General features: G+C 38.3%; 2 protein-coding genes and 1 long non-coding RNA gene across 3 annotated transcripts in view; 1 reads left to right on the forward strand and 2 right to left on the reverse strand.

Annotated features, from left to right (window-relative positions):
- The window catches only part of LOC116804328, a 92,650-nt gene that overhangs the window by 37,146 nt on the left and 27,620 nt on the right, over positions 1 to 27,884 (forward strand). The window lies entirely within an intron of this gene.
- Positions 21,280 to 21,970, reverse strand: LOC6581359. The gene has a single exon (XM_044009600.1). The coding sequence runs from the start codon at positions 21,811 to 21,813 to the stop codon at positions 21,415 to 21,417; it is 399 nt and encodes a 132-aa protein (XP_043865535.1). The 5' UTR covers positions 21,814 to 21,970; the 3' UTR covers positions 21,280 to 21,414.
- On the reverse strand, positions 23,415 to 24,236 carry LOC6581360. Its single transcript, XM_032731136.2, has 3 exons — positions 24,046 to 24,236; positions 23,835 to 23,987; positions 23,415 to 23,761 (listed from the first exon to the last, which is right to left on the reverse strand). The coding sequence occupies exons 1-3, from the start codon at positions 24,106 to 24,108 to the stop codon at positions 23,432 to 23,434; spliced, it is 546 nt and encodes a 181-aa protein (XP_032587027.1). The 5' UTR covers positions 24,109 to 24,236; the 3' UTR covers positions 23,415 to 23,431.

The raw sequence follows: 27,884 nt of genomic DNA on the forward strand, positions 1-27,884 counted from the left end.
TCAAACATGTCTTCAGTCAACTATGTTTTACCTAAATATCATTATTAAATATTATATACATATAACCAAGTTAGTTAGGGCATCTAATGTTCTCCACGGCTTAGTCAAAAATGATACTTTATCGCTTTTTTTATGATTTCTTTTACATATCTCGTGTAAAATTTGCATATTCAGCAGACCTGAAGTGCTTGAAGCCAGAGATAATACCATAAAAATGAAATAAATATCATATAAATTTGTGAATTTTCGTTAAAATACCATCTTGAGCTATATTTAGTTGTGCTTAAAACGAAGCCGGGCTTAAAACGTATCTTTTGCAGAAAACAGACAAGACAAAGCCATGCAACAGCTAAAGTTTCATGCAGCTGAGCTTGTGGCTGCAGCTGGGGAGGGTTTCGTGTGGTCGTGTGGGTGTGCGTGGGCGTGGCTATATATCGTGGCTAGAAAACGAACGCGTATCGGCAGCTAGAGGCGGCTGCCCCATGCAAATGGGTGCAACATTAAATAATTAAAGCAGCACCCAAGCACGAACACACACACACACACGGGCAAACAGATAGACAGACAGTTAGACAGGCGGTCAGACAGTGAGTACAAAACGAGTACGGCTCTGGTCGGCGCTGCAATTGCTGCTGTTAAACTGGCACAGCAACTTTTTCTTTGAGCCAAAGTCTGAGCTGGATTTGATTTGAACAAGTTTGGCGTCTCTCTTCATATGTGGAGCGTTAATGAATTGCCTTCAGCTGGCAGCGACGGGGTGGCGCGCGAACCGGATGAGAATGCTATTTTTCTCTCTCTCTCTCTCTCTCTCTCTCTCTCTTCATCTTCTCCTCCTTACCCTCCGCCACCTTCGCGCTGGCTTCTTTCGAAATGCCTGGCAATTAAAAGCAACCACAATTGTCGCCCGGATTGGCCAATGTGGAGCAGGCGAAAAGTGTTGCAAGCCATTTAAAAATCATTAATAAATTAGCATTTAATGTAAACAGTCGCCAGACTAAGTGCTGGCTGCTTACGATTGCTGCTCCACTTGCATGTTATTGAACCCACAACCCATCGATTGCTCATACGCCTGTTGAGCCGTTACATATTTACCGATCACACCGCCTGACTCAGCGTCAATTCGCATCTGTATGCTAAAAAAGATAAATACCTCTCTGTGATATAAGTCGTAGCAATTTCTCTGCCAGCTAGCTTTTCAGGTCACTGGGGCTAGCCACAAACAAAAAAGAAGGAAAAAAAGGTTGAGCTTCAGTCAACTCCAACATTCGCCCCACTAACTTTAACTTGACAAGTTCAAAGCGAGTAATTGTTTCTAATTGGAATTATACAGCGATTTGCCGTGAAACTTAGTGCAGCACTAAGGCAAATTACCAGAACGAGCTACACTGTGAGAAATACTAAGTGAGAGTGTTCTAGGGAGAGTTGGCTCCGACTATAAACTGGAAAGATTTCAGCAAAAGTTAGATTTTTATTAACTTTTAAAATTTCAACACTTTTCGAGCAGTGTAAAGCTTAACCAATTATCCAGTAATAATATTCCACATCTATATAATTTTTTTTTTTTAATTTGTTGCCCTAAATCTTTTCGATTACATTTTCACCAACTAATGGAGTTTTAAGTATGAGCCACTTCATGCTCATTTTTTGCGCTCTGTGTACGTAGCAAATCAGCAACACGCGTCAACTGTGCTCCAGTTTTCTTTAGTATATGCTACAGTGGAACAGTTGAGGAAAAGTGCCGGAAATAATTGTCTTAAGTAGTTTGAACTTTGCATAGAGCATAGAAAATAAAACAAGTCTCATTAAATGCGAAAAGCACGCGTCACAGCAATGTGAGAAAACGAAAGACCTTCTAGGTATTTATGGCTGAGACAACGACTACAACTACAGTCTATACAAACAAACACACACATACACACACACACACACACATCTAGCCGAAAGTTCGCCCCCAGGCCAGAGTTGGCCCTGCTTTGGAGTTAAAGATCACTTAACGAATATCACAATAATTAGAAATGAAAGTAAGAAAAAAAAAAATGTGCGTAGGACTTGGCCTATGACTAGGCACAAAATATGGTTTCGGCCATGATTGAGCAAATTGTGCCATAAATAAACAAATCAAATTGTTTGAGTGCTATTTATATTTTGATTCAATTCAAGTATTAAGTGCGTTCTTGAAATTCAATTCAATTCAATTCACTTCATTTCAACTCTGTTTTCAATTTCATTTTCGCACACAGTAGCCGCAATCGTGGCTCATAAAATGCGAGATATATATAAATCTTCATATATTTATTACCGTCCCAATCGATGAGCTACCAGTTTCAGTTGTAACTTCAATTCCAGCTCACTTTCTAAAATGAGTTCATGCAGCAACAATTTCAATATTTTTTTTTATTCACTTTTGACAAACGAAAATAATTTTTTGATAAATGATGCGGAGCACTCTGGCATAAAATAAAAACAAAACAAAAATATAAAAAAAAAAAAATAATTGTAACTATTTTTTATATATTTTACACCATGGACGCGCAGCGCAGCGCACTCAGAATTGATTGCCAGCAATTAAAAGTTAAATATTTAAAATTAAAAAGGCGACTGTTAACGTTTTTATACACTCGCTGCGAGAGTTTATCAATTTTTGCTGTGCCATAATCCACTAAAGTGAATAAATGTTAAAACCATGTAAGATAGAGGTTTGTATTGCTGTTAGCTTCAGCTAAGTTGAAGTATGAATTGGGCATATAAAATATACTATATATTATATGCCTTATGGCTTAGTTAAGGAATAAAACCTGAACTTATCTAAGAGCATTTAATATTCGACATTTTGTATACAACATTTTCTTTATGATATTTTTTTTCATGCAATTTATTAAAAAATTGTCCATGTATTTTTTACGTTGTAATAACTTGTTAATTTATTTGCTGCAATTATTAATGTAAACAAAACTCTGTTTTGTTATAAATGGCAGAAATATTAATATGTATATACACATATATGTAGCATACATACATACGTTTCTGGATATATATTTATATATAGTTTGCAGCATTTGGTTTATTGTTGTAACCATATCTTTGTGCTTATTTCATGCATAAATCATTTCCGCTGCTGCTGCCGCTGCTGCACTTTTATAATTACATTTTAATTTATGCAAATACAAATTAGCAGTAGGCACATTTACAATATTTCATTTTTTCATACATATATTCGCTTCAACTAATGACAAAGAGTATAACGCTAAAAAAAAAAAAAGAAACCAGTTGCCTAGCAAAAGGTCTGACAAAAAAAAAAATTCATAACAAAGGTCAAAGTGTATAATAAAAGATTTTTTTTTTTATAGGCGCATAACAATTACGTTGTTTTTTATGTGACATAGGCATTAATTAATCATACGACATGTAAGCCCTGTTATATAAAATGTAATTGAAATTTTCCAAAGGTTAGCCTTAAATGGTATTTAGCAACTATTCTCGTTGCATAAATTAAAAATTGAAAGTAATTTGCATTACATCACTCAATTAGAGGCGTCAAACAGCCTTGCCACACACAGACAGGCAGACAGACAAACACACACACACACACACACGTACACTTAATCTTTATGTAGCCTAGACAAAATTTCAAAGCGAAAACGAACTCAGCTCAGCTCGGCTCAGCTCATTGATCAAATTTTGATTGACATCTCGAGTGATTTTGCTTGCTCTTATTTGCCATTTATTTTTCCTTCTCTTTTGCTCTATTAGGCCAATACGTTTTTTTTTTTTCTTCTTCCATTTTTATGGCTGTCTGGCCTTTTGCTTTGTTGTTGGTGTTCAATAATTTGTTCATTAACGACAATTAGTGCAAAAAAAAAGTGGGAAAAAAAACTGGAATTCAGTTTGACAGCTCAACGAATATGCACATTGTGGTTTGGCTATTGAAAATTGAACTTAATTGCGCGCATAATTTTTGATCTATTTGGCAAATAACAGAGCGACAGCTACATCGATATAGATACCTCCATGGCTGTAGATACATAATAGCTGAGTGAATGAAATATGATACCGAAATGCGTAATGGTAGACAGCAGGGCAGGTGTTCAGCTAGTCATTTGATAGCACGCACACTGACTCACACACACGCACTCATGCACACAATTGAGGCCATGTCTTAGGGCCTGAACTTTGACAGTTAACAAAGACGTGGATATATTCTGGCTGGCCACAAAGCAACGGAAGTGTGATGGCACTAGATAGCACACACACACACACACGCTCACGCATATAAAAGTAACTGTCACACAAGGTCAGCGGATACTGACCGAAATAATCTATATGCAGAGTAAAGACTTAATATTTGACGTGGTGGAAGGAAAGCAGCATTAAATAGAAATTTAACAATTCGTCGCACAAGCAGAAAGGTTCAGGCTAAAATGCATTATCTGAAGAGTGATAGAGAGAGAGAGGGAGAGACGGTGAGAGGGAGAGCTAGCTACTTGGCATATGGTTAACATAACCATTGCCATTACAGTTAAAGTTAAAGTTCGATACCGGTTCAGCGTAAAACTGAGTCAGCTCTAAACTGGTTTCTAGTTATTTTTATACACATATTTATTTTTTCTTTCTTTTTTTTTCTTATTTTATTTTATGACCCGGCTGCACGCGTCGCCAATTTAATTGCCGTTGACTAAAAATTGCAAAAAATTTAAATGTAGTTTTCGTTCAGCGTTAAGAGAAACAAAGAAAAAACAAAGTAACTATAGTCGTGTCGAGTCGTGCGTGAGTGGAAGTCGCGACCGAAGTCAGTGTTGTAAAGTTAAAAAAAATCGGAGCTAAACTTAAGCAATAAAAAAAAAAAACGCGACAGTTTAAGAAAGTAACTGTTTTTGCTGCGATATATTACAAGTGTGTAATTAAAGCTGTGGAGGCTGTATAAATTTTGAAAAAAAAGTGTACCAAAACTCCTTTTACTTAAGCCTTCTCTTGCTATAAATTTGAAAAACTTATATAAAAAGCTGTAGCTAAAACTATAATTTCCATTTACTTTTCAGAGAGTTTTTGTTTGCGTAATAAATATATAGACAATAATTTGAGTTTATTTTCTAAGTTTAGGTTTAGTCTTACAAATGTATTAAAATAAAAACACTGAAGAATAGTATTGCAAAGCGTTTTATAAATTTATTAGAATATTATGGATCAAAGCTGAAAATCAGAGATAAGTAAGCCTAATGCCCTTTAGTCATATAAATAACAAAAAAAAAGCTTCAAAAAAGTTTAAAGAAACTCAAATTACTCACCTAAGCAAAACCGCTAAATTTCGCAACAAAATAATCCAACTGTGCAACACTGATCTTTACGCATGCTTTTCTACCTGAGTGTGCGTGTATCTGTGTGTTGTTTTCGCTTTCAGATTCGGCTTAATGCATATTTTTTTTTACGAGATTTATTTAAATGCATTAAACTTTAGAGGTCAACTTCCTTTCACTGGCGACGCGTCGGCGTCGACATGATAACGGCTCAGACTCCGACTCCGACTTAAATATATATATAAAGCAAAATTTCTGTCCTCAATGCCTGCCCCCCTGTGCCAGTTCCAGCTGCAGAGCCAGTTCATCCGCTTTACGTAAAATTCTCAAAATAAAAAATACAAAAAGAAAAATCACAAAAAATCAACCGCAATTTGTGACTTGTGACAAGTTGCGCGCTGTTTTTCAATGTCATATTTTTGTCTTGTTGTTGTTGTTTATTTCGTTTCATTTCAATCTTTTATTTGCATATCTTATGCATTTGCTGTTGCCGCTGTAATTTTCCATATGAGCTGGCAAAACATACACAAACAATAAGCTGGCAAAATTATTGAATGTGTAGGAAAATAAAATGCTCGTCGCAAAGTTCATTTAAATTGAAAATCCTGCATACAGGACATAACGGTCTTTCCCTTACACTCTTTGTGGGTGGGTGCATGTGTATGTGTGGCATATTTACATAGTCGTTGTCAATTTTATGGCTCAGCCGAGGCATGAATGAAAGGCAAACGCAAAGAAAGCATGTCAAAAAGTAACTGCATAAAAGTTCCTTGTAAATTTAATAAACTTTTATAGATGCGTGTGTCGGTCGGGTCGACAGCAACAGCAACAGCAACAGCAACAACAACAACACCAGCACCAGCAACAAGGATGACAAAGAAGCTGAATCCTGAGCAACAGCAGCTGCCATTAATGCGTGGCCTGCCTTTTCGGCAACATTTTCCTGCACTTCTCTGCGCAACCTTCCAACTCCATTCAATATTCTTGATGGTTTCTGCTTCTTCCTTTCACCGCTGTACGTTGGTTGTTGTTGCTGGATCGAGTGATTGCTCCACAGGGTGCACTTAGAAAGTACGCGATATATAGAAAAAGAATACGAGTAAAAGTTACAGAACAGAAAGTGATCCACTAATGGATACCCTGTAGTTAGCTTTCACTTGAAGCAATATATGTTCTTAACTCATCGCTTGGGTAATATATGAAAAATATTATTTTGAATTTAAAAATATTTTAAAAATATTAAATGAACTCAATATTAAATTTATCACAAAGATCTATAACTAGCTATTCATGTTATTAAATTTTTAATACTATATATACTGACCACAATAGCTCAAGTATCGATACCTTTCTAGTATTTCAATTAAATTTCTTAGATCAAGCTCATATACAATTATTTATTTATATTGTATGGTGATACAGATCCATCGAATCATATTCGTAATCAGCTTACAATATCAGAAATGTTGTTATCGATATTAAATTATTTATCGATTATACAAAAACAGGCAATGAACACAGATAAAGCTAAATCCATCTATAATATAAATATACCGCATTAAATGAAAACGAAATATTCCTTATATTGCTCAGTTCACAGGGTATATTCAACTTTTATTGTATCCGCATTTCAGTGTCAGACGCCGCGACATACGCTTTGCCTGCTTTCTTTTTGCCCAGTCAAAGACGCTGACGCTGATGAAGCAAGCATTCAGAACCAGAAAGGAACAGCCTAGTGTGTGTGTGCGTCTGAGATTGATACTTGTGGGGAAAGTGATTTATTTACTGGTGAACGCTGGCACGTGGCAGCGCTGCCAGTTGTCCCAAATTGAGGCAAATGGTCAGCGCAGGACAATTTGATAATAAAGAAAATGACCGCAAGCAGAAAAGAGACGGTTTAGGGGTAAAGCAGTTGGAAAAGTTTACATTTATTTGCATTGAAATGCATTTACTGCAGTTTGTTGGCCTTTTGTTGACAGCTAAATGTAAAGTTGTGCCCGGTTCGCATATGAGACCAACAAAATACAAAAAAAAAAAAAAAAAACAAAACAAAAAACAGAGGAGACAAACAAAATGGCAGCCATTCAAACTTGGACAGTGTCACCCACACACACAAGCATACATTCATATATATATATATATGTGTATTGATTTTGTCTTTTTGGTAAATAATAAATAAAAATAGCAAACGCTGCAGCAACTGTTGCAATTGTTGCAACAAGGAGCGAGCGAACAAACCAGTTTTTTTTTATTCTCTCCCCATTGTCTGCAGAACTGTGTCTTTCCCACACACAAACACGCACACACACTTACTTATGCATCTGTGTATAGTTGCAAATATACTAATGTAATGCGAAGTTATCGTTGCCTTTGTGCAGCAAACGAATGCAGTGCATCAACAAAAATGACCCAAGCCAGAAAAAAAAAAAATAAAATAAAATAAAATTGAGCGAAATAAAATGAGAGAAGTGCAACAACAGCTTTGGCCAGTTTGGTTAGCTGGCTGCTTGGTTGAATGGCTCTGTCGCTGTCTGGGCTCGAACCGAATGCTGCAGCGCTTCCATGGGCAATTGAAAGCTAAAATTGCATTTTGTGACTGCGCTACCCGGTCGCCAGTAGCCGCACTCTCCAATTCGCGTCTGAGCCCATGTCCAGTCCGATTCCCATTCCCATTACGATTCCCATTCCCATTTGCCTTACCTGCACTGCCCTTGCGTAAGCTGGCATTATGACTTAGGCATGCAATTTGTATAGAGCCGTAGACTAACGTTGACTACCGAACTAAACCAATGCCCAGCCATTGGAGCCATTGCGGTTAGTCATCAATTATGTAGCTAAAGATACAGTCCAACCATAACTTGACATGCACTCACATTGTCTTCAGCCTGGAAAATTGTTGCTAAGACAATTTGCATTCATTTTGTTAGATGCAATTTTATGGATGCAAATTTACCAGTGCGATGGCCTGGCTGACACTCAAAAATGCATTTTCTTCTCCATATAAAATGTGAAAAATGTTTGTGGTTGTCTTTAAATGGCTCTGCGTGTGTGAACAATAAATGGGAGGCATCAAAAATACCTTGAAGTCATCTTGTTAGGTGTTTAAGGGCAAAAGTACTTGGAAATATGAATTACATATACTATGTATATGTATTAGTATAAACAAATGGAAATATTTAAACCACTTGAAATATAAACAATGATCGAAACACAGCGGGCAGAGAGAGAGAGCGAGAGAGAGAGAGTGAGAGAGGGAGAGAGAGTGAGAGTGTGAGAGAGCGAAAGGGGGGAAAACTAAGAGAGATAGAGTGATATAAGAATAGAGAGAAATAGAGGGGATTTTAATGAAAAAGAGAGAATAAGAATGAATAAGACATAGTGAGGGTAGACGAGGAATGAATAGCCCAAAGAGGTATAAAAAGGGAGATATAACGATACAGACTATGAAAAATAATGTAAATTAAGCCAACAGGCAAAAAAAAAAAAAAAAAAAAAAAAATACACAGCTGAAAAGAATACCCAAATAATCTAGCTTCATATACAGGGTATTCAGCATTCAGTTTCCACAGCAACCTCTCCATTTACATTGTGTTTTAGCACTATATATACATATATGTATATCCATATATTGTATGCATATATATCAGACATTTTTTGAATAACATTTTTTCATTCTGTCGCACTGTCCGGCCGCGCATCCGTCATGAGTGCTGCGACGCTATGCGAAATGTCCCTCTACGCAGCGGTGCAGTCGAGCCCAGCGTCTATCCATAAAATCCGCTGCAGCTGGTCGCGAGCTTTTGTCGCCTTTTGCTGCCTACAATTGCTGCCAATTTGTTTGTGGCTAGCTGCGCGTTACTCTTCTGGCTGTTGTTGTTTTTCCTTCTTTCAATTTCCATCTAGGGTATATATATGTATGTGAACTTTTTTTATGTTTGCTATATTTGATATATATAAATGTCCATATATATATATGCAGGGCTGTCGCTGTCGTTGTCATTTGAGGTCAGTTTAAATGGTTTCCTGTCAGCTGCGGTTCCCTCGGTTAACCCACAGCCACAGCTACCCCGAGGGGTTTGAGGAATCTACGGCCAGTGCCGGCTGGAAGCAATGCTGACCATGCCGCATGTTGCATGCCGCATACGCCACGACAAAATATTCAATAAACTATTCATTCATATATTTGCTACCAATGCATTGGTAGCAAGAGTTATACATTGCAACCCTTTTGACAATGATCCCTGAAGAGGTAAACCTACTATATGCAGCCAACTGGTTTGAAATCAATTGAGAAATTATTTTTAAATTGTAATTCTAGTGAGGTTTACTAAAGTGAAATTCTAAAAGTTTGTATATGTTCTTGCATCATCTCTCTCATTTCATTATAGAATTTCTTCTATATCACTCAGTTTCTGTAATACTAAAAAGCCCTCACATTTGTAGCTGTTTTTTCGGCTGATCAGAAAAGTGTCGTTCATCGTTTGGCATTGGCGATATTTGCTTTGCATTCGTTTGTGCGGCTGATGCAGTTGGCGCTTTGTTATTAATGCAACAATAAGTGCAACATTTGAGACATTTTGCCGCGGCCTCGTTGCGGCACGCTCCAGTTGCAGCAGCTTTGTAAATGGCCTCGAACAAATCACACGAAAAAAACAAAAAAACAAAAAAAAAAAAAAAACAAAAAAGAAACTAAATGAAAAAGAACCAAGCTAAAGACAAAACTTATAAAAGAGCTCAGCGCATGCGAAACGACGACATTTGCAACACTGTGGCAGCCGCATAATTACGCGCATTTTCCTTTTGGCATGAAAATGAACACCTCAAGGTGCATAGAATTCAATACGAGAGCCAAAGCTAGCTAAAGAATAAGAATGGGAATGCTGTGTGGTGTGGTGTGGTGTTATGTTTGTCGTGCAGCTCATTTCGTTTTATTTGCAAATTTTATGCCACAAATACCACAAGAATTGCAACAGCCAGCGGTGCGAAGCTGACTTCGACGCCGACTCCGACTCCGACGTCGACGCCGACACCGACTGTTGACTGTGAGTGACGGTGACGACGAATGTGACACCGACGGTTAGCTGAAGTGGAAATGGCATAGCGCAGCAGTTGCATAGCTCCAAGTTGCAAGTTACAAGTTGAAGCCCTACACACTGACACACACACACACATACACTCACAGTCATTGCTGTTCTGCTTTTTGGGGCCAGGCACTTGAACATGATAGCCAGCTTAGGTGCTTCGAGCCAGCCGAGCGAACTTCTTGCAAAATAAGTGGCACATGCGCGCCGCTAAATTGCAAATGCCGAGAGCAGCACCAGCAGCAGCAGCAGCAGCAACAACTCCAACTGCAACTGCAACTGCTGTTGCGTTAATGATACGCCTGTCTGGCCGACAGCTACCTAGCCTGAGATACGCAAATGTGCTTGACTTCCAGCCTCTGGCGTAACATATGCGGCGTATGTGGCGTATGCGTAATGCGTATGCATAAAATAACTTCTTTTCCTCCCCTTCTTCTTCCCCTCCTGCTGCTGCTGATGCTCATCTGCAAAGTCGCAACTTCGGGGCCAGCTGTGCGCTTGGTTAATGCCTTTTTAAAACTTGAGATCTTTAATATATGCAATCTATGCCAGAGCTCCTATCACAGCCCAGTTATGCGTGGCCTGTCCCTTCAGCTCTTATCTTAAACGTGTCCTCGATCATGTTGCCTTGATTTGCGACACATTTTGTTTGCTCTGCAATTTAATTCACTCTGGCAGCGTTTAGTGAGTCATCAGGGCCATTAAGTGCGACTCGTTTCATTCAGTTAAGCATTTTTTTTTTTTTTCTAAAACATTGTGCTGCACGCTAACGATGACATTGCCCGGGTCGGGGCTGGGGTCGGGGCCTGGGTCTGGGCCTGGTCTATTTCTAATTTCCCAACTCAATTGTCTGGCGTTGACAGCGAGAGTGCGCTGCATAAACAAAATGACATGGCAGCCAATTAATGTCGACCATGTCGACTCAACCCAGTCTTCCTCTTTTTCCTCCTCTTCCTCTCGCTGCTGCTGCTGCTGCCGCTTTTAACTGTCTCATCATCTTCTATGCCAAATGGGCAATTTGTTGTCGTTATAAGGCGCATTCTGTGCATTTTCATTGTTATTATTGTGGCCGCTTGTACGGCATGCCACGCCCCCCATCCCACAGTTTGTATGCATATTAATTTTGATGCCCAGCGCCGAGGGCCGAGAGCAGAGAGCACAAACTGCACATTTGCATGCAATGCGCAGGCAGAAGCGGCGGACGCGTCTCTAATTTGTGGACTCTTTGCAAAAGTATCTCTGCCCGTCTGGCTGTCTTGGCCTAATGTGTTGGCCATGGTCACGCCCAGCCCCTCAGCCGAGCCATTCAGCATTGGACATGGGGTAATTGAGTTCATGTCATGTCTGCATCTTGGCTTCATTATCAACAAAGATTGTGCCTGCCGATGGCCTTTAACTGTATACATATACATGAGGCTATATTATATGTATGTATATGTTTGCAAAATGTGCATAGCAAAGCACTTAAAATATTGTCTGCTACTGCCATGGTGCGGCTCTCTGGAGTAAAAGCTCCAGTGCAGTGCAGCGCAAAAGCTAAAAATTTCTATAAATCCGCACTTATTCCCAAAACAATAAAACGCGCAACAATTGCGCCAACTTGCGCTTAAATATGCAACAGCAACAGTAGTGCGGAGGGAGAAGAAGAGACAGCGGGAAGACGGGTGAGTGGGAGGAGCTAACCGTCTCCACATTAGAATCGCCATAATTTAGACGACGTCAGCCCAAAAAGCGCTCCAAGTGCAGATCCCAGTTCTCTGCAAGCAAACTGCAAAGCCCACTTTGTAGTCATTTGCCTGGCAGCAGCAACAGTAACTGCAACAACAGCAACGGCAGCAACAACAACACTTGGCACAGTGGGCAGCACAGAGCAAATGTATGCCAGCAATTTAGAGGACGTCGTTGGCGCGCTTGCTAAATTACCAAAACAAAGGAAACGATAACTTGCAACAGTGGAGCGTGAGTGGGTGAACCAAGACAAGGATGTGGACAGGGCAGAGATAGAGAAAGAGAGAGAGAGAGAGAGAGAGAGAGCGAGAGAGAGAGGGCAATGGCAATGGCAGAGCGAGAGCAAAGTCGCGTGGGCGTTTGCAGAAAACACAATAAAACTTATTTACGAGTCACGGCGGGGCGGCCGAGCTCCTACGTAGTTCATTGTAATGCACTTAACTGGCTGGCGAACAGAAGGGGGCGTGGGAGGGAGCAACAACAGCAGCAGCAGCAGCAGCAGCAGTGGCAGCTAGAGAAGGAGAACGAGGTGTAGCGAGTTGGCAAGATGCGCGCAAATGATATGCAAAAGTGACTGGCAATGGGCAAACGGAAAGCGAACAGCGGCAAATTGTGTGAAGGGCCGAGCTGAACGTTTGGCTAAAGGGTAAATGAGTGCGCAGCGTGAGGCGCATGAATGAAAATGGTGAAGCTGAGTGCTGAGCGACTGAAAGGGAGGCGGACGACTCGAGACTCGGGCAAATATAAATTAAAGCAACAGGAGCGATGCGAACAACAACAATAGGTCGAAGGGCATGACACACACACACACACACACACACACACACACACACACACACACACACACACACACAGACACACTGAGCAAAAAGTAAAGATGTGCGAAAGCACATTAAGGCTATTATATGAAAGCTATTAAGTTATGGAATGATATATTTATATATAAAGGGACGTTTGGCTGAGTAAAATTGATTTATGTTGGGGTAGATAAAAGACAAGACAAACAGCTTGAAAGAGTTTTTGTTTTTTAAATAAATGTAGGAGTGAGTCTCTCAGCTAATTAAGTATTTAAATAACAAACATTTTTGTCCAAATAAACCTTGAAATTTACTTGCACTCTATTATTATTAAATACCCTGTTATTATGTACACTTCAATCAACAACTGCATCTAACTAACCTAACATGTTTATTTTCTCTTTACAGGTAAGCACTTCCATTGCAACTCTTTAGCCTTTGGTAAGCTTCACTCCTGGTCGTAAGTGCAGTATAATTCGCTTCGACTACTCAACTTTTAATGGGCACGGAGATTGCGTATACGCCTACGCGCCATGTGCACAATGCACAGCGTGCGTTACTTTTCAATTTAACTCACAGTTTCAGAAGTTGCTATTGTATACTCTTGTTAAGGATAATGTGCGCTTCGCAATGAACTGAGTTTTACGAACTTTTTCTTCTCTACGTAAATATTTTTGTTATGCATATTAAGTAATCGATAGAGAAGGTGAACTCTAGCAGCAAGACTTACGCATTGTTGGAGCTGTAAACATTAATCAATATCAATCAGTTGTTTGATTGTTTGAGAATGTTGCAATGTATGCATCCATATAAATGTGTATGAATATTTTTCGCTGGCAATGTAAGGACTAAGAATTAAATATAGAAAATCAAATTTTTCTCTAGTATTTCTACATATTTTCTGAGTAAATTTGGGTTCACTCTTCTGATAACTTTATCCAAAATTGGAAATATATATATTTCTTTTTAAGTACTCAGCATCGTATTGCATTGTTATAAGCAGAAAAAAGATTTCTTTTTTCCAATGATTTAGAAAATATTTAACATTCATGATTTATATAATATAGTTTGGCATTTGTTGTCTAGACACCCAAGACTACTTTTCTATAGGACCTTTGATTAGTGAATATACCTGACTTCAAAATAATCTTTTGGTTTTAAATTATTTCGAATTTGTTGGGTATCTACATAGCTTACCTTATAGTATATAGTATATAATGCTCCCAATTTCTCAATTCAATTAGCCAATCAGTCAATCAATAGTTGTATTGCTGAACAAACACTCAGTTAAGCGGGCCAAAAAATATTTCTTTACATATATTTACATATAATAATTATCTACAAATTATGTTATTAATAGTAAAAGTGAATATATAATCATATATAGGGTATCTACACTTCATCACACTAGAGCCTTTTTTGCTTGCTGTTTTCATTTTCATTTTGGCATTTTCTGCAGTGCAACGCAGCGCCGCACAGCGTCGAACAGTTGAAGTTTCGCCCAGAGCTGTGCCCCGTCACAGTACGTAAAGTTCTCAGTAGTCAGTGAAATTGCGCTGCTTGTTTATCGTTGCTGTTGTTGTTGTCGTTGTTGTTGTTGCTGCTGCAACATTGCTGCTGTTGCCTATATTATTGCGCTTTATTGTTGGCTGCATGAAATTTGTGTGAACAGAGCGCGGCGCGGCGTATGCTGTGCATCGCATCGCATCTTGGCGCCTTGCCTTGGTTTGCCTTGAATGGCAGCAGCAGCAGCAACAACAACGGAGACAGACGAGGAGGCAATACCCCAACTGGGCTTAAATATTTATGGCTTGCCATACTTTGTTCGATTATTTATGTCTTCGTTTGTTTTTTGGGGAGCGACGATGTTGACGGCAATATGACTGCGTATAAATATGTTTGCACATGCAAATGAGACGCCACAGGACGATGCAAAGTGAAAAATAGTCGTTGCCTCATTAAGAAGGGCAGCCGAAGCCAGCTATAGTTACCCACCTGGCCAGATCGAGTGTGTAATGAGTTGTAAGCCATATTAAGAAGCAAAGAGCCGAGCTGGCCAGCTCTGCTCAACATGTCAATGCAATAATTGTCGCACGTTTAAACTATTTAAGAATTGAGGAAATTTTAATAGTCGGCATTGTGAATGGAATGTACTTAAGTAACTATGCCTGCCCTAAACGGGTTTCCTTCTACTGATATATAGACAACAACAACAACGTCCGTCTTGAGTTCGAATTTATTATTGACTTTTTTGAGTTAGTTAATGTCGTAAGTGAACTTAGGGAAAGCTAGCATAGATATACAAAACGAAACCTTAATAGATAGGTATATTTTATAGTATAGTATGATCAGCTATATCGTCTATATCGTCTAGGATACTATGGTTTACTTAAGAGCCTTCACTACAAACTGATTACTGATTAATTTGTAGCTCTCTTTTCATATATAGAGTAAGTTTTAAATATTGGATGGATGAGACAAATCTTATTCGAAGCCATATACATTAATACTTAACAATACTTTAGCTTTCGCATGTAAATATATATTGGTATGCATCTTCCGGCTCTTCCATTCCGGAAAATATCATCATATTTCACTTGTCAGCTGAAAATTTCGGTATAAAGTTATTCCACTAATTGAACTGCATTGCAAATCGTTCGATGACTGCGTAACGGTCTTTGGCGGGCACGCCAAACTGTAGTTAGGCGAGTGGCAAATATTTGGAGCAGAGACTTTTGGCATTAACTGTAAAGCCGCTAAGCGGATTGGCTAAAGAACTTTTTTGCCAGCCGCTAATTAGCAGCCGCAAAATTGACGCATCATGCTCATCATGGTCATATATACATAAATAACATCTATATATATGTGTGTGTTGGTACATCATTATAGCGCCTTACAGCTGCCTCCTTTTGGCCAAACTTGGCTGTGGTTAATTAGCTAGCAATATTGAGCGTTAATGCGAAATAAATCGCAGCAGCCAAATCAGTTGTACAAAAAGAAGCTAGAAAAAGTACCCGAAGAAGCAGCTCGAGCAGCAGCAGCAGCAGCAGACGCTCACTTAATTATGTTGACGTTTATGCCAAAGACGAAACTAGACGAGGCACCCACACAAATCAGCGAAGGAGAGAGAGAGAGAGAGAGAGAGGAGGGGACGAGCGTGAGCAGAAGCGAGCTGGCGTTTTGAGAACCCAACGGTAATCATTATTAATGATGACTTTTAGTTTACAAGCTAATTATTTGTTACTGTTACTTGACGGGCAATGTTCGCTGGAGCTGAGTCAGAGAGCGAGAGAGAGAGAGAGAAAAAGAGAGAGAGTCTGACTGAGGCAGTCATAGGGAAAGGGTGTAAATTCTCGCCTCAGGCATTCGGCACTCGGCATTTGGCATTGGCGACTTTCGCTTTGATTTTATTTTAATTAATTTATTATATCGATGGCAAAGCCTTTGATGTCTGACTAATAACATTTTCTTGTGTACACAAAAGTATATATTTTGCATATTCATTATTATTTGGCGTTTATGCCATATCAGTGAAAAGTCCGAATACAGGCAACATTTTGTGATTGATCTTTTGCCGTGCTAATTTACTGGAATATTGTTTTAAACGGCAAACATAATTGCTAGCCATTATAGCCACATTTGAGTTCCATAAGCGGCTTAGGCTACATATCCAAAACAAAGGCTCAGAAGCTATGCAAACAACTCAAGCCAAAATAAATGAGTCTTTTGAGCCATATATGTATGCATATTTTTGTATATGTGTATCTCTATAGAAGTGTAAATGTATTCACATGCATATGAATATGCAACAGCGTGCGCCCACCACATTCAAAGGCATTCATAAATTACGAACACGACCCTAAGAGTCAACTGAAATAGATGTGGAAATCTATGCGAAATCGGGTCAACAGAATTGCATAGACGCAACAGACAACGGAAATTAAGTGCGAAAATCAAACGAAATTTATATGAAAAAAAAAAAAAAAAAACAAAAACTATTTAATAAAATTTAAAATGTTTAACGAACAACAAATACTCTATAAAATGTCAGTTTCTATTATATAAGCAAATGTAGATGCTCTTTTTTAAAGATTTTTTTAAATAGTTAACAAAATACCTAACAAAAATTAAAAAAAAAAAAATAAATAAATAAAATAAAAAAAAAAAAAATGGAAAATATTTGCGTTTAATTTACAATTATTTTTATACATTTGAAAAAGAAAATTGAATAAATTCATAAAAGGAATATTAAAAAATATATATTTTATATATTATAATATATATAAAATAACTTTATATATTATAATATTTTTACAGAAAATAGTTAGTATTGCTACAACAATATCGAAAATCTGTCTAAAAATGATTTTTAAGTTCCTCTGATACTGCTAACTCTATCCACAAAAAGTGAAATTTATCACTTAATATGCTTAGTAATAACATAATAATAATAACAATACAAACAAATAATGTAAATGAATAGAGTGTTACTCGGTTAAATTACTGTTAAGCTCACTAGCTTCCAAGGAGCTCTCTAGCCAGCCCATGGCCATTAAAAATACTAATAAGCCTTATGCGTATTTCAGTGTCGAATACAAATCAGATCGTGCTAATCAATTCGCAAACAAACAGCGGCGATCGCAATGACGAAATTAACTTTACTTTTATTATTTTACCTGATTTTTTGTTTTTTGTCTTTGCTTTGTTTGTGGTCTCTTTTTTTTTATAACAATTACGCAAGCAAATGCAACAGCAGCAAAAACCGCAACAACAACAACAACAACAACAGAAGCAGACACACGCCACAAGGTGCGTGGGAAGAAATTGTAAGAGAAGTAAAGACAAGAGTAGCTGAAATCAAAAGGAAAATCAAAGCAAACAAGAAAACAATAAAAGTAAACAGCAAAAGAAATATTACAAAATTACAACAACAACAACAAGAGCAACTCGATGACAACAAATTAGATGCAGCACACACAGAAATTAAATGAACAAAACAAAAAGCAAAAGCAAAAAAAAGGCAGAAAAAAGAAATGCAATTAAAATGCACAGCAACCTGTGCAGAGGACGTCGCAGGCACAGGTAGGGGCCAGGTGTGCTGCGAGGTGGGCCAGGCCGCGGCGCTCTGCGTTGGGAATAATTAAAACCAATTTTTATTTTTTTGCTGTGTGACACAAAACAAAAGCGAAAGTGTTGAAATATTTATGCAGAAAATGCACAAATAAAGAAACAACAGCAACAACAATGCGAACAACGCGAACAACAGCAAACGGCAAGTGTCACCAGCAACAACAACGACAACGACAACGAAAACGATATACAATTGCAGCAGCAGCAACAACAACAACAGCAGCAACACGAATTTTAATTCGCATTTTTATTAGCAGCAACGCGCATAGTGTGAAGATTTCTATATCAGCGAGGGCTGCCACAATAGTTTGTAAATGTCTGTTTAAGATTTTTGCTTAATGAATAATTGAGGTGATTTAATGTTGATTTAAATTAAAAAACTATAAATTAAGAATTTTTTATAATTTGATTTTGATTTTGGATTTATTTAGGCACAGAAAGTAAGTCCTAAGTGAAATAAAAGCTCGACAATGTTTCACGATAAGAGTATGAAATAGTCTATATGATATATATTCTTTCTCTATCTCTCCTTCTCACTCTCTTTCTCTCTCTCTCCCTCCCTCTCCCTCTCACTCTATTTATATATACATATAGCAAACCACTTTTACCTAATTACATCCTCTTCATATATTTTATGTCTCAACAAGCCCTCTTTCAATGTTCCAAATTCTGGTTAAATATTTAACTAGACAAACTCTTTATGTCAACCATCCGTGTGTTTGCTGGCATTTTTAACAAGTCTTGAATTGTGTGACTAATTTTTGCCTCTATTTCAATTGTTGTTGTTGCTGCTGTTGCTGCTGTTACGGCGCATGCGCCACCGCCAGCAATTATTGTTGCTGTTTGTCTGCCAAATGTCTGCCCAACGGCTCAGACTCTCAGCCGGCTGCAGTTTTAGTTGTTGCTGTTGTCATTTGGAAGTAATTAAAATGGAAATTGCATTCGCTGCTGGCCAGACGAACAATGCGATGTGCTATGTGCAAGTGTTCGCATAACGAACGAACACTGAGGATGCTGCCAGAGTGGAGTGGTTGGCAGAAGGCAGAAGGCAGGAGGCAGGAGGAGCAATTCACAGCCGTTGGCTCAGTTAAATGCGCTAATAACTTTATTCAGTTGTTGTCGGTGTTGTTGCTGCTGTTGCTGCTGATAGATATCAGAGGCAAAATGTTGCAATGCCAACAGCAGCAGACAGCTACAACACAGCTCGAAGACAATCGCACGGAAATTGCAAATGAAGTTGTTGCTGTTGCTGCTGTTGTCGCTTATTATCAAACATTACATTTATTGCCGGCAACAATGGAATAAGTCAACTTTTATGCGGCAACTAAATAAATTTATACGTCACTATCCACGCGAAAGTTCAGGCGTGCGAAGGGCACTCAAAGTGCTTATCTAATGCACACAAACACTTTCAATTGTACAACAGCAACAGCAACAATGGCAATGACACTGAAGAGCAGCAGCAAAAATTATCGCATTTTCATGACGCTTTAATTTTGTTTCCAGTGTAAACAAATGTCATAAACGAAAGAGACAGACCTGGTTCAACAACAAATAAACAAAATAAAGAGCCTTGTTGTTGCTGGCATTTAAAGTTTTTGTTACTAAATGTGGCAATCGAATTGGTTTTTACTTGCCATAAAATTCGAGCCTCATTTAGTTTTATGCAACTCTCAATTGAGATGCGAAAGCAATTCGGGTCAACGCTGCGTAATAAACACAACGATTCCACAGCTGCAGATCCACAACTAAAAGAATAGTGATAAAGCAACTGGAAAATATCCAAACTAAATGCCATTGAAAAGTAATTTCTTTAAAATGTTCACGTGTAATTAGAATTATTAAAAAAAAAAAAAAAAGTTTTTTTTAACGTGCTTATGAATAATCAGAATTTGTAATCTGATAACAATCAAAACAAACTCAGCTGAAAGAAACGAATTAGAAATTCTTTGGAATTCGTTTGAATAGCTGTTCTTTAAGCGCCCCCCTCAACAGTCGTGCTCCATTATATTGATCAAAGCTCTATGTGTCTGTGTGTGTGTGTGTGTGTTTGTTCTTTTTTGAATAAGTTTAATTAAATGCTACGTTCGGTCTCTGTCTTTGGCTCTGGCTCTCGCTAGCTCTCGCTGACTTCGGCAATCAACAGGCCATTTGTTGTTAACGGTCTCTGGCCATTTTTGTTGTCTTGAGGGAGGAGGGAGCTGGCCCAGAACATGTGTATCACAGCCATAAAGCGTTCTATGACATGCCCGCTAGCACTGTTCAAGAATTATTTATTAATAAACATAAAGCAACAACAATAACAACAATAACAACAATAATAATATATACAATATAGCCCCTGACGGCATGCCAATTAAAATTCAAGACGCATCGCCGCTTAATGTCATAATTATGAGCCAACTAAAGAGATTTACGCATTTTGTTTCACAACTTGGCCAAAAATGTTTTCGCCCGAAACACAGCTCAAGCAAGAGACGAAAAAAAAGTTTTTGCTTGCCATCGATTATATTATATTATATATATATATTATATATATATACATATAGATATTTATATCTCTTGTGCAGAAAGCAGCTGGAAACTTTGGCACGTCAGCTGCGAGGCGTGAAAACAACAGCAAAGAAATATATATTTGTATATATTGCATATTTGTATAAATATTAATAATTCAAGCGTCACGTAGCGGAAATATCTAAATTTAATTAACCAAATTAGCTGCGAAATTAATCAAACAGTATTTATGAAACGAATTTCGATTAATGCTTAGCACGACAAGTAAAAGTGCTCAAGACTTGGACATACCTGCAGAATGAGTATGACGACGCATTGGCATTACAGACTTCTATGATGCGGCTGTGATTTGTTTCCCTCCCGAGATGTCTCATTGGATACATTTGTTTCAGCTTTTGCCAGTAGCATTTCCGCATTGAAACTGAAAAATTAGAGGATACATCATATAATGACAGATTTAATAACCCTCACAACCCTTACAGATGTCCGAGAGCAGCAGCAAATAAAATTGTATACAAAAATCTACTGATTACTCATTTGTTCGTTTGAGTCATTTATATAGCATTTTACAAATCTGTTTGTTTCAGTTATATACATATAATACATCTACATAACAGCCTTCACATGTCATGCATTTCCCAATGTTAAATATATAAACAAGACTGAACAACTTCGACATTAGATTATCGATCAGAATGTTATAAAAAAAAAAGTCTGTTTGAAAAGAACTGTTCTGTGTTACATCAAATATCAATTCAGAAGATTTTATTGCCTTTTTTTAGACTCTTTACTTTAAAAAAAAATTAGGAACAAAAAAAGAAAAAAAGAAAAGAAACTGCTTACAAAAGCTTTCATATATCTTTGTTCGTATCGTTAGATCAGCTGTGTTTTCATACGCATAAAATAGGTCACGATCCATTTGACCTCGCCTTCACAGGTACATTTGACCTTATAGTAGCCCTCGGCCATTATTTCCGGTAAATTTCCTTGGTCGAAATTGCACATTTTGAACGTGTAAATATTCCTCGGCCATGGCCATAATATATCTCCCTCGATTTTTGGCATATTGGAACAATCCTTCATAACAGGATATACAATATCATCATACAGCCTTTTTAAATCTATGAGCCGTTGCTTCGGTACGGCCATGGGAAGTGGTTTGAAGTCGTTTTCACCGCCGGTGACACTACGCAGGATCTGCACCTCAAACTTATTAAATATATTTTCATTATAACTATGTAATAAGTCATACTTTGAAAGATATCCTACCATAGTTGTATTGTCAAAATCGTATCGGAGGTCTATGGTGCCTGATATACCAACTTGGTGTCGACCACGTCTCTCAATATATACATCAAATTTTATTTTAGTCTCATCTTCGGATTCGCTATGATATCCTAGGATATCATAAGTCCAAAGCCGCTGAAAAAGGGTATTCAGATTAAGCTTTTGAATAAATTGTTAATATAGATATCCTATACTGACCTTACACTCACAACACACAAGGATGGCTAGAAGGAACAACAGATTACAGCAGATCATTTTGTTGCAGCAGAACGTGAATAAATAACTGTTCTGTGATCTGTTTGTGCACAGCCTTTTTATAGCATCTGTGTTACTTAGATTATCTCAACTGTTATGACACCCTAACATAAATACCATACACACGTCAACGACATGTTTTTATACCCTGAACCCATTGAAAATGGGAAATCTGGGTATAATGGTTTTGTGAAGTGAAACGATACAGCCCTATCCGTCCCTCCGTCCGTCCGTATGAGAAGAAGTTATAAGAGCTAGAGAGCTGCAATTTGGCATGCATACTCGAGTGTACCATACGCAGCACACGTTTATCATATTTTTTCGATAGCTCATCCGATAACTTTTTCATCGAGAGTAATCGAAAAATTGATTTGAACACTTTATGTTTATACATACGTGTGGATGCATGTGTAGAATATCAGCTTAGAGGGTTCAGGGTATCTCCTAGTCGAGCAGTCTCGACTAGAGCCTTCTTATTTGTTTATAATTAGACATCATAATATTAACAACTTAATGGCATTGGTTAGAGATAAATTTTACTTTTTATTAACCTTGAACTCTTGAAACGGAAAATCAGTATCTTCATTGCCAAAAAACAACGTTTTTTCTGTTCTCAATCATTTCTTGCCTTCAGAAGATATAACTATTTAAAGTTTTTCATTATGCAACAAGGCTTTTATAGAACCTTTGCTGATTGGCTTATCTCAGTCTACATAATAATAAGCTTTCACACGCCAAAAACATGTTTAATTATCAGGCGCACTTATCGAAATAAGAACAATTATTTAATTGATATGGTGATATACCCTAAACCCATTGAAAATGGGAAAGTTATAAGAGCTCGAGAAATTTGGCATGCATACTCGTATGTACAATACGCAGTAGTAGTAGTTTATATAATGGTAATTTAAGCTCGTTTGCCGATATCTTTCAGATTATATGTACGATAGTATTATAAATAAATATAATATGATTCAAAAATATATAAATTTCATTTTGAAACGATTCTGTTGCATTACAGTATAAGTTAAACTGTATATAAATTTTACTATGATAATGAGTTATAGCGCCGTCTGTTGGCTTGAAGTGAGGAGCTGGAAAAATTCAAAATAAAATTCACATTTATAATGCTTTAAAACTTCAGATCCTTGCCTTTATACTTTAGACTTTGCTGAGAAGCCTTATATGATTTGTTTCTTCTCTGCTATTAACTACAAAAATAAATAAATTTTTATAAATTGAATACTATTATAATTATTTTTATTTTATTTTTTTATTTAAAATATAATTAATTCAAGTGAATTTAGTAAGATTTATACTTTATTTGTGCATTTTCTAAGGACTTGGCTCAGAGAAGCTTTGGTCTTACATAAAAAATAAAAGTCACATTCCAGTTTACCTCGCCGAAAAATGCAAACACAGTCTTATACGTGCCTTCAGCTACTACTTCCGGTAGAACACCTTTGTGGAAATTACAATTGTTAAACGTGTACAAATTCCTGGGCCATGGTATCAAATAGTCGCCTTCGATTTGGGGCAAATTTGAGCAATCTTTCAAGTTGATATAAATGATATCGTCGTATAAGGTCTTGTAGTCCTTAAAGTATTTATTTGAAATCGAAAATGGCATGGGACGATAGTCGTTGCCGTTGGCACTGCGATAGAACCCTAATTCAAACTGATACGTTTGCAATGTTATGATATGATATATATTCAATATTAAATGGAGTTCTGATTTTATGATATCCTACCATCGCTTCATTGTCCGCATCGAAATTCCAATCCACGGTGCCCGAGAATCCAACAAGATCGCGACCCACTCGGTTCACATATAGATTCAGTTTGACTTTGCTCTCATCTGAGCTGTATACATGGGCCTCTAAGAGTTCGTGCTCCCACATACGCTGGCAGAGTATCCTGATTAGATGCAGAGCTTGAATAGCATTTGCTTTATACACATACCTTGCAGCCACAGTCGTTGAGAATAGCCAAGAGCAGCATCAGCAATGGATTAACAAACCTCATTTTATATTTGCCAAAAAGAAAAAAAAAGAATAACTCTTTAGTCTTCGGTGGATTCACACCCCTTTTATAGCACCTGTGCTGAGCTGTGCTCAGCTTATCTAATGCCGTCACACGCGAACTGCTTGTTGAATAATTAGGGACCCGGATCAGTGCACTGACAACAATTATTAAATTTATCGCTGCTATAGCTAATGATTATAAATTGGACATTGGTACAAATAATATTTACTAATTAAGCGGCTCTTTAAGTCTTCCACTGCATACAATCGCGCGCGCGGGGCAGCGCACAATGGGCCGTTATTAATTGAAATGTACAATGGGCCAATGGGGCATTTGCAGCTGGCTTAAAAAAGGTAGAAAGCCAATTGACCTGCTGATTATGTCGCACGGAAATTTAATCAAATGAAAGCTAGAGGCAATTATGCTTTAAATACAATTAATTAATCATGAAAACACAAACAAACACACACACTCACACACACGTGCACTCTCACTGTTATTTATCCACATCGACTATGCTGTTATTTCATGCATACAGTAAAGTTTTATTTCTGTTGTTGTTGTTGTTGTTGTCCTGGCTGATGCGGCCAGTGGGCCACTGCCGCAATATTAACATATCCTGCGTGTTTAAGTAACGCATAAAATTATATCCTGATTGAATTGACCAGCATGGAGTCGCCTGCGCACGTAAAATATGCGAATTCCAATAAAGTTGGCAAGGATTTTTATACCCTATACCCATTATGAGTTGGCTGCACTGGGGTAGATTGACTGTTGTGTGAGATGAATCAGAATGAACAGTTAGTTAGTTAACCATTTTTGTTACACCGCTTACAGTTTGTCTTACTCAGGCGTAGCATATCCGTTGGTCGTGCATACCCGGCTGTGCTCATTTTTGTCGGCAACACAGTTCGCCAGCTTTTAGCTTTGTGCAGCGGACATTTGCCGGGCTGCCCAGAGCAGCCGAAACTCTGCTCTTGCACCTCGTCTGTCGCCGCGTTAAAATGCGCGCCCACGCACATAAATCACGTGCGTGAATCTCTGCAGCTGTGTATGGCGACTGCATGTGTGTGTGTCTGTGTGTGTGTGCTTTGTATGGGCATTCCGGCAACTGTTGGCAAACGGAAAATCAGCAGACCCAGCTTCTGTCTCTCTGTGTGTGTGTGTGTGTGTGTGTGTGTGTGCTGTGTATTAACGGCCTATCGGCTGCTGCATATCCGGCTGGACACCGGCTTCAGTTTTATTATTATTATTGTTGTTCCTGCTGTTGTTGTTGTTGTTGCTGTTACTGTTGTTAGCGTTGCTGTCGCAGTTGCTGCTGTGCACACGTGTCAATGACAGCGGAGGACACATTTTCAGTGTCGTGTTTAATTAGACTGCCCCCAAGGTGCACAGCGAGCACCATTTGCACAGCGCCCGTTATTCATGGCACTTGCCCTGGCGCAGCATATTGTGCGCGCATAAACACTCGAACACCCTGTAGTGAGGTATTCGAAATTGAGTATGATGTTTGTCAATAATATGAAGGAGCAACTGTATGATTTTTGTACACTTTTCTTTAGTTTTGAAGCCAATTAAAACCTGAATCTTATTTAAATGCATTTCAAATCGGTTTTTAATTTTCATAACACACTGCAAAAAAAAAAAATATTTATAGACAACTTCACCTTAGTTAAAGTAAAATGTTGAATTTATTTGATATAAATTGTGTTTTAATTGAAAACTTCTATTTAAATTTATATATAATCATATTTTAAAAAATTTTTTAATTAATTTTCGAGCTAAGTTTGCTCAATAATTGCTTAAAAATAACCAATAATAATTAAACTAACCAAATATAGAATTCAAAATAGAGTAGCTTAGCTTCTACTCTTCTCAATCAACTTTTTTTTACATACTTAAGTCTTTATAGCCTGTGTTGAAGAGCAGCTGATAGACAGTGGGTCTTCAGGTACGTAAATATTTGATATATGTGGCATGGCAATATCATCAAACATATATATATTTTAATAGTATGGGTTAACGCGCGATTTCACAGCAATTAAGTGCTCTTTGTACCTGTCAGGCACTGCAGTGCACTGCACTTTTCGCAGTTTACATAGTTTTGCCACCTGTTTGACTTTGATTTACCGTTGCGTGTGCTACCAATTATTATTAAACTAACTAACAAAATGTGTTGGCTTCAATGGGCGTGGGCCTTATGCCTTAATTATGAATTACATGGATGTAAGTGGCGTGATTTGTTTGGCTAACGCCTCGGGCGTTGCGCATACGTCGCGTGTGCCAATTGGCTTTAAACTGCACAATTTTGTATTTGAATTAACGTTGCTATTGTGTGCTTTCATTTTTTTTTTTCGTTCGTTTCTGTATTTTGCCTTGGCCGTGCGGCACTCAGTGGAGCTGCAATTTCTTATCATTTAAAACGCATAAGTGTCTGACAGGCCTAGCCGACGCTTATGACCGCTTAAAGCCTTATGGAGTGGGCATAAAAATGTTTGCCAGACTGGGAAACAGACGCACAACGTAATCCCAGAGTCAAGAGAGATGTTCGCCGCAATGCACAGCAACATCGTTGACACACACACACACACACACACACACACACACACACACACACACACACACAGACGCACACGCAGTTTCAATCTACAGTTCCCAAGACTCTACCCAATACCCTATTCATATATGCCATATGACATTCGAGAATGAGTTGCCTATGCCTCTGGCTCTGGCTCTGGCTCTGGCTCGGTCGGTGCTCTGTCATATGCGCAAATTAGTCGTTAGTCGACGTTTGGAACTGACGACGCGATGCGCGAGTTTAATGACTTTGGCGTTAGACGATGTTGTTGTTGTTGTTGCTGATGTTGTTGTTGTTGCTGAGGTTGCTGATGAGGCGCACGATAATGGGCTATGATGGTCGCGTTCTTGTCAAAGTCAACGCAAAATGGCAACATCAACCGGCATGGCAGTCAGTGGAGAGAGAGAGAGAGAGTGGGAGAGAGGGAGAGAGGGAGAGCAAGGGGCAGAGTAGGCGAATGTGTCGTGTGGGTTGGTCTGTTGGGCAAAGGTCTAAGCATCGCCGGCAGCTGGGCAACCAGCAATATCATGCACTTCAATGCACCAGCACAGTTCCGGTAAAGTTGATACCCTGTGCGCATTAAACTGCCAGAGAAGTTGCTTAACTATAATTGAGCGAAGAGTCGGGTCGAGTCTACTTGAGTTTTCTCTTGAGTTTCATATACAGATTAAAGTCTGTCACGCTACGAAACCATATCACCTCTCTATAGCTTTACATAAGAGTAAGTTTCTTATTTATAATGTGACTCTGTTTTAGTAAGCACTTCACTTACCCACATACATTCATTCGCTTTACACAGTATCTTCAAATCTAAGCCTTTTCGAGACTGCGCTGCTTGCATAGTCCGCTTATTTGCCTATTTGTCTGGCTGTGTGCGTCTAGAAGCATAAATGTAGCATAATTAGCATGTCGCTAGATTTTGCTCTCTCTCTCTCAGTCTACCCCTTACACTCTCCCTCTCTCTTACACTGCAACACTCACACGCACATGGCAAGCTTTCGACATATTGTCAACGTTTATGCTTATGGGTTCCTTGACTCGACTCGACTCGACCCAACTTCATATACTGTCTTTGGCTTTACAATTGCAGTCGAGGTAATAGTTGCAGTCGCAGTTGCAGTTGCAGTGGCAGACCCAGACGCAGCTTTAGTTCATTTAGTTTCACTTTGCCAACCAATTGCCAAGCAGGTGAAGCTTC

This window comes from Drosophila mojavensis, unplaced genomic scaffold (assembly GCF_018153725.1).
Source record: "Drosophila mojavensis isolate 15081-1352.22 unplaced genomic scaffold, ASM1815372v1 contig_74, whole genome shotgun sequence".
Lineage (NCBI taxonomy): Eukaryota > Metazoa > Arthropoda > Insecta > Diptera > Drosophilidae > Drosophila > Drosophila mojavensis.